Source organism: Martes martes, assembly GCF_963455335.1.
Source record: "Martes martes genome assembly, chromosome: 9".
Taxonomy (NCBI): Eukaryota; Metazoa; Chordata; class Mammalia; order Carnivora; family Mustelidae; genus Martes; species Martes martes.
The window spans coordinates 135,687,466-135,697,657 of NC_137896.1; the positions used below are offsets into that span (position 1 = coordinate 135,687,466).

General features: G+C 48.7%; 1 protein-coding gene across 1 annotated transcript; it reads right to left on the reverse strand.

Annotated features, from left to right (window-relative positions):
• Window positions 1-8,324: 8,324 nt before the first annotated feature.
• SOX11 (SRY-box transcription factor 11) lies at window positions 8,325-9,686 on the reverse strand (the record flags this gene model as incomplete). The annotated part of the gene is made up of 1 exon (XM_080814208.1): window positions 8,325-9,686. One exon carries the CDS (start codon window positions 9,684-9,686, stop codon window positions 8,325-8,327), a length of 1,362 nt encoding a protein of 453 aa, XP_080670334.1.
• Window positions 9,687-10,192: the final 506 nt, after the last annotated feature.

Sequence of the window (10,192 nt, forward strand, 5' to 3'; positions counted from 1 at the left end):
ATCCTCCATCTTTGGGCCAAGACATTCTGTCCAGGCATACTATTCTTCCGGTGCCTTATAGATAAAAAAATCGCTCAAGTCAGGGTACATCACCTCCCTCTTTCACTTCCTGATTTACTGGGAGAATAGTAAAGTCAATTTTCAGATTTCATTTGTTTTCCTAGCAGGGACATTTTAGCTGAACTTGTCCCTTCAAGAAACTTAACTATTGAATTAAAAAAAATAATTTCTATTTTTAAAAAAACCCACAGGATTGAAAGGCAGGTGGTATAACAAATAGTACGAAGGGTCCCAATGAAAAATCTGGAACACATCCTGGGGTCAGGATCTTTTCCTGCTAATTGCAAGGAATTTTTTACTAGATAAAAGTGATACAGGGTGTACTCTCTGTTTCCTTCAAAATTAAATAATAATAATAATGATGATGATGATACCGTACCAAGGTGAAAGATATCCTAAAATATTCAGGAGTAAATTTAAAACATTGATTATATAATGATTCAACAGTGTTGCCATGGATAGTCCTCGTATTTGTTCTATGGTGTGTAAGTGAAAGTTGGCGTAACTAAAAATTTTACCTAAGGACGGTTGTGTTAATGGTGCACTTGGATATTTGTTACAATACAACACAAATGTTTCTACAAAACCAAATTTAATATACAACAAACACTCACCATGTAAACACATCTTTAAAAAAATCTGATCATAATTCCAAGGATCACTTACAGGCATCGATAAAAGCATTTTATATCAAGAATCTCAATACAGAATGATTTCTATGTCAAAATACATTTACACTGTAAATTGTTGATAGGGGGGAAAAGGACACAGAGAAATGGGAGTTTGCTGGCACTGAATTCAACAGCAGCAACTGGCTCTGATAATTTCTCTTCATTTTCTACTTGAAGCATTTCTGACCAAGCGTGTTCATCTGCTTTTTTATACTTTGTTTATGCTTTTATCCACTCGACTGGCCAGTTAAAAATCTCGAGACCTTATTATCATGCTTATTCCCATTGTCAGCGGCTCTCAAACCTGCCCAGAGCCCTCCTGCACGGTCTAGTCCTGTTCAGGCTGACACCCAGGACTCCTCAAGCAAGCCTGTCTGGGACGATCAGTTTGGAGGACAACACTTTAGGAAATGGTACGGTAGTTACCAAATGCAAAACTGGAAACGAGTCACATAAAAACCACAAGTGCAGATCGATCACACAATTTTATTAGAGTCTTTTGAACAAATGTATTCCTCTGTGAAAAACTCTTGCAAAGAGACATTGGGGTATACTATTTTCAACCCTGAGCAATAACACTGCATACCAAGGAGGGTGGGTCACGAAGCTGGTTCCATTGGAGCACGAGCACAAGCCACTGATATTCTCTATGTGATCAGGTTTTTACAAAAAAATACATAGTTTTCAATAAATAATGCTTAATTTTACAACTTTGATACAGCAATGTCATACACTGTTCTAACACACTAAACTCTGCATGCTAGATAGTCTACAAGAAGACGAAACTTTGCCATGCATTTTCTTTTCCCCCTAGTGCTATCAAACACTTCCTCCTCCAGCGCACCGCCTCGGGGAGCTTCACCCTCTCTCTGTTTCACAGCATCAGGGCGGGCGCTGGCATGCAAACTCTAAAGAAGGTTCCCCCCCACAAACCACTCAGACTTCTAAACAAAAGGGTTTTCAGCGTTTCTGCTCCCAAACCTGGAGTGGCTATGAAAGTAAGTTTCATGTGGCCTTGGAAAATACAGACTTGGCAACAGTGTCATGCTGAAAACTGTTCTCGCTCCCCAGGTGACGGTCCCGGCGGCCACCTCGAAGCCCTGTGGGATGCCATGACCACGAGGAGCCCCAGACCCGAAGAGGAGGCCTCCGGTTTGAAACAGTCCATCCAGAAAAAGGTGTCACAAACAAATGCAAAAGACTCTTCAACCCACAACATATGTACAAGAGTAAAAAGTAGACAAAATGGGAAATTAATGGTAATGGTATAGAAGGTTTCTCCCTATGTGATTCAAGGGATGGGGCATCGTGTTCTTGAACATAAGCTGGATGAAGAAAATTGTGTTAGAGGGCCCTTTGTCAATATCTATTTGATCAAAATTCTTTCTACGGTATCCTATGATTATTTCCAGTCGCTCTCTCCTTTTTTGAAGCGGGAATGTCATCTGTCTCATCAAATAACATCAACATCAAAGTCCCTTCGAGGACCCTAGAGTAAATATTTTCTACGCGTTTTCAAACTTTTTGTCATATTGCTTTATTTGTCATTTTCACAGCAGAGAAAACCCACATCTACGTGACTACATAAAAGAAGTTTGATCAAATCGCGACAAGGAAGCCTCCCCGAACGCACATCCAGGGTGTTTCAGTTCCTCAACTGCTCGTACGAAACCACGTGTCAGCTCCGTCATATTGCTTTCACTGGTTTGTTTTCTCGACGGAGAGGTTCTCTGCAACCACAGGCAACCACAAGTTCCCAAGTCATTTAGAACAGTCCTATCTGTGTACTGGCAGAGGTATTGAATCTTTTAAGAGTATCTCTACCCAATAAAATTATTACTTTTATACATGGAACATTATGAACTTATGTTTCCCTTTGTAAGCCATTTTATACTTTCTGCACTTTTGTGCTTTCATTGAGTATAAAAATAGGTCTCCTTTAAAATTCTGTTTAAGTTCACTAAAAAACTACTTGTTTGTGAAATTCTCTTATAAACTCACTGCATCCACATGGAATAGATAAAACTAATTAGGCAGCTAATGGATATAGGTAGTGTTAAAAAAAAAAAAGCAAAACCTCAATGGGGAAAAAAAATAAAAAATAAAGGTATGTTAGGAGTCAAGGAAAAAGAAAAGCCAGCAGCAAAGTAAAATGGAAAAAGAGTTGAGCTTAATAAATTGTGTTTAATCTTTATTGTGATTGAAAACTTGGGCTTGACATGAGGGGCAAAAACCAAAAGCTAAAACCAACCAACCAACCAACAGATAAACAAACAAACAAACAAAAAACCCGAACCAAGTGGAAAAACAACTGAGTTGTTATCAAAGAGCAGAATTTGCCAGATCATCAAATAAAAGGGGATATGGCAGAATAAATGCAATAAATGAACAGTGAGAAAGAAGCAATAATTAAAAGAAGCCCAATCTCTGAGAAGCATGTGCAAGGATCATTGCACGGAGACAGTTACTTTGGGAACTCATGAACTCCTGTGTTGGGTTACATAAGGCTCAGACTTGGTACCCCCACAGGCCTAGGCTATACAAAGGGTATTTGAAACTGACATTCCTAATGGAAATTTTATAAAATTTGGCCCTTAGAATAACTGAGAAATATCCTGAAAAAATCTTCCCTGAAACTGTAATAAAGAAGGTTTCTTATCTACTGATAAAATTGACAACTCAGTAAACTATTTTTTGCTGGTCATCCTACATTAAAAAAAAAAAAAAAGCACAAATATATTTGCCTCAAAAATCTGCTAAAAGCAGGGGACCACGCGGTAAAAGAGTATAAAGATTCTATAAATGGGAGAGTCCAAGAAAACCTCTCTCCAAAATGTCCACAAGGATACATATGCCCATTGGAAGAAAAAGTAAGAATATACATATTATTAATCATTCAGAGAATAAAAAAGTTAAGATTGATATAATATATTTATATTGAATGACTACTTTAAAATAGAGCAACTTATTTATTTCTCAGATTCCTTAGGCAAAAGTCACTTAAGTTCTGAAGTGAAAAAGAAATGTAGATTTCTTTTACTGGACCAATATCAAGTGGGGATGGTTTCAACTCCCAGAGAAGAGAAGGACAAGTTTTGCCTTTTGGGTCTTTCCCTTTTTCAAAAAATAAAAATAAAATAACATAAAAACAACTAAATCCTCCAGACTGCTATCTGCATGCATATTTAAATCACTTCCCCTTGATTAACATTACAAAGAAACATCTCTGCCCAAAAGGGTTGTAGTGATCTTTTTCTAGCGAAAGGATAATCATTCTACAAATAACTTGCCCTGTGACTGTAGTCATTCATAACGTACATAATATTTGCAAAGCACAGTTTAAATACACTGCCTTTTATTAGCGTTACTATTTTTTTTTTTAATAAAAGGGATGCATATCAGAGTGTAAGAACTGGAAGATAATTTCCACAGTTTAAAGAATTAATAAGAGAATGCTGGTTTAAGGTCTTAAAGTTGGAAATCTTACCAAAACGCCATCATCAAAGTCTGTGAACTAGTTATAAACAGCAGGATACCCACTGGCTAGGCTGTGGCGCTCTCCGCGCCCACCCCCCACCCCCGTGTTACCATTTTAAGATATTCTGTCAATGCTTAGTTAAAAATAAGACTTACTTAAGAGACCCCCCCAAATGCAATTAAACTTTTATTGAAGACTATCCAGTGGCAAGAATACCTGTGTATTATGTTTTAGACATTCAATAAAGAATTCATTAAGAATGATTTTCACAATGCATTCATCAAAACAGCCTTAAATATGGTTAAAAGCGCATCCGAGCGCCTGTCCTGAGTTCTAACAGGTTTTTAATTTAGATTGCTGATCATCTATTTTTCTTTTAGTTTACTCTCAAGAACTTAGCTACAGAGCTTTTTAAAAAATTATTATTGTTAAATCAAGACTATGTGTTTCCATTCCGAGGCCAATTATATTACTAATTAAAGTTTCTACCTCACCACACACACACAAAAAAAGTCCAAGATTCATCTATGATTAAAACATAAAGCACATGCAAAGTTTTCAGATTTTTGAAATACATAGACTCAGTCTTATAAATGGGTTTGTGTTTTCAACAAGTTTCAGAACCGCAGCAGAGGGCCGCCACGTAAAACCACCAGCACAGAGAATCGTCAATTGTAAACCGCTGGTTCAATTATTCGTGGCTAAAATAAATGTCCGACCAATAACTACATTAGTCTATCATTTTGAGAGGAAAAAAAAAAAAAAAAAAAAAGGTAAACAACTCCAGAAATCCAGTTCTATATTGAGAACCTTGTTAACACCAGCAGCCCTTTCTTTTCCCAAGTGTACTACTGAGATCTGATGGTTCATCGAAAGGGAAAAGCCGCGGAAATCTGTCCTATCTGCAGCAAAAGCTGGTTGGCTTCGCATCCCCGGGCTGGGGGCTGGAGGCTCACCGGGGCCTACGGGAGGCTGGGGGAGGCTGCAGCTCGCAGCGCGGGGGAGACGCGGACCGAGGAAAAGTAGGACGAGAGCCAGGAAGGGTGCGGGGCCCCTCCGGCCTAGCCGTCCCCGGTGGTGTGCGGACGCACGCATTTGGTGTCGCCGAATCTCAGTAAAAATGGAGGCCGAACCTTGGTCAGTCATGTCAGTAGGTTCAAGAAAGGGCAGTGGGGATTCTGCACCGCGTTGCGAGGAGCCCTGAAACCCTCCCCCACTGCGGCCGCCGCGGCTCGGAGGTGGGGCTGGAGAGCGGGCGCGCCGGGCCCCGCACGGCCTCCCCGCCTCCCTCGGCGCGGCCCCCCGGGAAAGAGGGGCGGACGGCACGGAAGGGGGGCCGGGGCACGGCCTGCCGCGAGGGCTCGGACTCGGGCCGGGTCTGGGGGAAAGGCGAGCTGAGCAAAAGAGGGGGGGGAGGAGGGCCGGGCCAACGGCCCCCGGAGCGCGCGCGAGATGGGATCCCGCCCGCGCCGCCGCGGCCGGAACCCCGAGGAGGCAGCTGGGGAGGGAGAAGCACCGAGAGGACGAACCACCTTCCCAGAGGCGGCCCTCCGGAGGCGAGTTCCGGGGCGGCCCGGGAGCCGGCGCGGCGGCGCCTCCCCCGCCCACCCCCGTTCGCTTTCTCCCTCCCCACCCCGCGGGCCTCGGGGTGCCGGTGGGGGCGTCCCCGCGCGCCTCCGGGGCCCGCCCGCCGCAGGCTGCGCCCTCGGTGCCTCGGCGGCCCCGCCGACGCCCTGGTGGCCGCAGCTCGGGTCGCAGCGACGGCGCCGCGTTCCTGCCGTCGCCCCCGCCGCCCCGCCGCGCCTCGCGCTCTTTAAGAACAGACACCGACCACCTCTCCCCGGCCCCCGTCGCCACTCAAGGTCCAGAACGGCGGCCTCGCGCCCCACAGCATCTACCTCTGCGCACACGCGGAGATGCAGCGTTAGCGGGGGGGGGGGGGGGGGAGAAAAAATTCAAAACTGGAAACGGCTGTCCCCACCCTCTGAGAGCGGCGGGGACGATCCGAGCGCCTGGGGCGCCGGCTGCCCGAGGGCGGCTGACACCGCGACGCGCCGCCGGGACGCAGCCCGGAGCGGAGAACGCACACCCCCGGCGAGCGCGGGGCACTGACCGCGCGCCGGCACCGGGTCCTCGCCGCGCCCCCAGCCCCGGCCGGTGCCCGAGCCTCTCCGCGCTGCCCGCCCACCCGCCAGCCAGGAAGGGTGGGGAGGGTGGGTGTGGAGGAGGAGGTGAGAAAGGAAATGGAGGTGGGGCGGGGGGTGAAGGAACGGGAAGGCAGAGAACGAATCCTCCTCCCTGGTTTTCAGTAACTAGCCACGGAAGGCCGAGGGAGAAATCGGCCTGCCCACTGAACACTTTCCAGCCTGACCCCCACCTCCCACCCGCGCACACAACGGCCTCGTCACTGCGCTGCGACAACGGGACCTCCAGTTTGACTGCTATAGAGACTAGTGGCAATGCGAGTTTCTATCAGTTCCAGCTGATTTATTAAAATTGTCAAGATACAGACTTCCAGCACAAAAAAAAAAAAAAAAAACCAACAACAAAAAAAAAAACCAAAAAACAGGCAATGATGTCGACAGTGCATTGAGTCTGCTTTGCCACCATTTGCTACAAAATATGCAGATGGTCTGTACTTTATTTAGATTATATTGCACAAAATGAGAAACTTTTTAAACTATGTGCCTTTTTTTTCTTTTTGCTAAAAATCGAGAATCCAGTTTCAAACCTTCCATCTGGGGCCCCATCCACATATCACAGCGTATGAGATACATAAAGTCCTAGTATAGTACAGTACATATACAATCTTTAAACTAAGATAACAGCTCTGAGGTCTATATCACCATTTTCAATAAATCTTTACCTACAAATATTGAACAAATCTCTACTATAGCTGTACAAAAAAAAGTTTGTTTTTTTTTAAACCACAAGGCCTTTAGATGCAAGGATTATTTAAAAATTTTAATCCTTTTAAACCAGGACATCACGTACCAACATACTTGCATGCTAAAAAAAACAGAGGAAAAAAAGAAATCAAAAGGGAAGAAGTGCCTGAAAGTCTTACTGAAAAAACACAGCAAGAATGTTCCCTTTTCACTGTACAAAAATACGCCTGAAAATATATTAATTTTTAAAAAAGACTGAGGTCTGTTATGTATCAAAAATGTTTCAATACCTTTTGTACTGAGGTCTAGGCTGTCTGGTATTCAATCAAGGAGGTATAAGGGAACAAGTTACAAAAAAAAAGTTGGCAAGTAGAAATCACATTTGTAAAACCATAAACAATTTGATCTGAAAAGTAAACTCTGATCTTAAGTCAGTTCACAGTTTTTTTTGTTTTTTTTTTGTTTTTTTTTTGTTTTTTTTTTTTTTGTGAGCGTTTGTACAGTCTGCATTTTTTCAAGCTCCCTGCAGTTTTGTTAAGAATCGGATGCATAGAAGACATCAGTTTTCTCCCTCCAAAAAAATAAAATAAAATAAAAAAGTTGCAATGGTCCCTTTTTTGTTTTTGTGTTTGTTTTTTTTTAAAAAATCACCAGTTCTTTAAGATCTCTTAAGGAAAAAAAAAAAAAAATCTCCAACCAACTCCCTAGCGTAACGGTTGTGCTGCCAAAAGGTCCTCTGCAGATGTCTTCCAGACTTCAAAGACCGACAAGCTTCAAACAGCGCCTTCCGGAGCGGGTCCTCCCTCCCCTCCCCCGCCCAGTCCCCTCCGCCTTTGTTGCAATCACGAATTTCAGGAAAAAGAAGTAGTAATTACAAAAACACATTTGGGGGGAAAAATCACAACTCCAGACTAGGTATGCAACTACCTTGAGACACGATAAAGGAAGGGAGGGGAGCAAAAAAAGGACAGGAAAAAATGTTTTAAAACTACTCATTTCACTTTAACTCCACCAAAATTTTCATCATCTTTTCCAATTTCTTTGTGTCACGACATCATATCAAGATCAGCATCTTCTTCTCCCCTCCACCCTACCACCACCACCATCAACACCATCGACACCACCATCATCATCATCATCATCATCATCATGACCACCACGACTTCCTCCCGAGGAACCCTGCTCTGCACCCCGCGGAGAGAAAGAGCGAGAAGCGGGGCGCCCCTCTCAATACGTGAACACCAGGTCGGAGAAGTTCGCCTCCAGCCAGTCCCCCGCGATCATCTCGCTCAGCTCGGGCGTGCAGTAGTCGGGGAACTCGAAATGGGAGCCCAGGCTGCCCTCGCTGAACGAATCCAAATCCTTATCCACCAGAGACAGGGACAGGTTCCCGGCCGCCGCGCCTCCCCCCAGCTGCTGCTCGCCGGCGCTGTGCGCGCTCTGGGAGAAATTCAAGCTCAGGTCGAACATCAGGTCGTCGGCGTCCTCGCCGCCGCTGCTGCTGCTGCTGCCGCTGCTGCTGGACGAGGACGACGACGAGGTGGAGACGGAGCGCGAGGACGCGGGCGAGAGCGCGGGTTGCGCGAGCGGCGGCGGGTGCTGCTTGGTGATGTTCTTGAAGCTGTAGTAGAGGCGGCTGCCGCCCCCGGCGCCCGAGGTCGCGCCGGCCCGCACCTCGTCGTACAGGCTCGCGCCCTCGGGGGACTCGGCCGAACTGCTCAGCGTGGGGCTGGCGGGCACTTTGGCGACGTTGTAGCGTCTCAGCAGCTGCGGCGGCTGCTGGCCCGGGGGCTGCAGGAGCTGCTGGTGCGGCGGCTCGTCGTCGTCGTCGTCCGCCTCCTGCTTGATCCGCAGCTGCAGCTCGTCGTCGTCCTCGTCGTCCTCGTCGTCCTCGTCCAGGAACACACACTTGACCGTCTTGCCCGCGCCGCCGCCGCCGCCGCCGCCCGCGCCGCTCACGCGCAGGCTGCCGAGCACGTAGTCGTCGCCCGCGCCGCCCAGGTCCCCGGGCTGGGCCGCCTTGCCCGCGCCGGCCTTGGCGCCGCCGGCCGCGGGGGCCGCGGGGGCCTTGGGTTTGCCGCATTTCTTGCCGGAGCCCTTGGAGGTCTTGGCGCCGCCCGCGCCGCCGCCCGCGCCCGCGCCCCCGCCGCCGCCGCCGCCCGCCGCGCTCTTCTCGGGGCTCTGGCTGGCGCTGGGCTTGGCCGAGGGGTCCATTTTGGGCTTTTTCCGGGGCCGGTACTTGTAGTCGGGGTAGTCGGCCATGTGCTTGAGCCGCAGCCGCTCCGCCTCCCGGATGAACGGGATCTTCTCGCTGTCCTTCAGCATTTTCCACCGCTTGCCCAGCCGCTTGGAGATCTCGGCGTTGTGCATGTCCGGAGACTGCTCCATGATCTTCCTGCGTTCGATCTTGGACCACACCATGAAGGCGTTCATCGGCCGCTTGATGTGGCCCGACGCCGTCTTGCACCAGTCCGGGTCGCTCTCGTCCAGGGCCACCGGGCTGCAAGCCATGAATTCGCCCTCCTCCGTGTCCAGCGCCTCCCGGGGCAGGTTGCTCTCCGCTTCCAAGCTCTCCGCCTGCTGCACCATGATCCGCCGCGGGGCTGGGCGCTCCAACCCGGGCCGCTCGGTCTCGTGCGGAGGTCCCCCTCCCCCTCTCGCCCCTCCACCTTCCCGGGCAAGTTGCAAAGTCCTCGGCACCCCGCGTCCGCGGCTCCCCCCCTCCCCCCCGCCCCCCCTTCCAGGCTGCACACAGCGGCTGCGGCGGCGGCGGCGGCGGCGGCCGCCCGCGCGCGAGAAGCGGCGGCTGCGACGGGAGAGGCGGCGGCGGTCGAGGCAGCCCGGGACACCCCTCTCTCTCTCTCTCTCTCTCTCTCTCTCTCTCTCTCTCGGGCTCGTGGCTCCCGCCGCAAGCGCCGGACCCCGAGCTCTCCCAGGCGCGCGCGCTCCTTCTGCAAAAAGTTGAGGGCTCTCTCCCAACTAGTTATCAGGGTGTCATATGGGTGACATCACTCCCCGGGCCAGCCAATGGCTGGCGGCCGGCTCCGCCCAGCTCCCTTTATTAACTCCGCGGCCACGCCCCCTCCCCCGCCCTC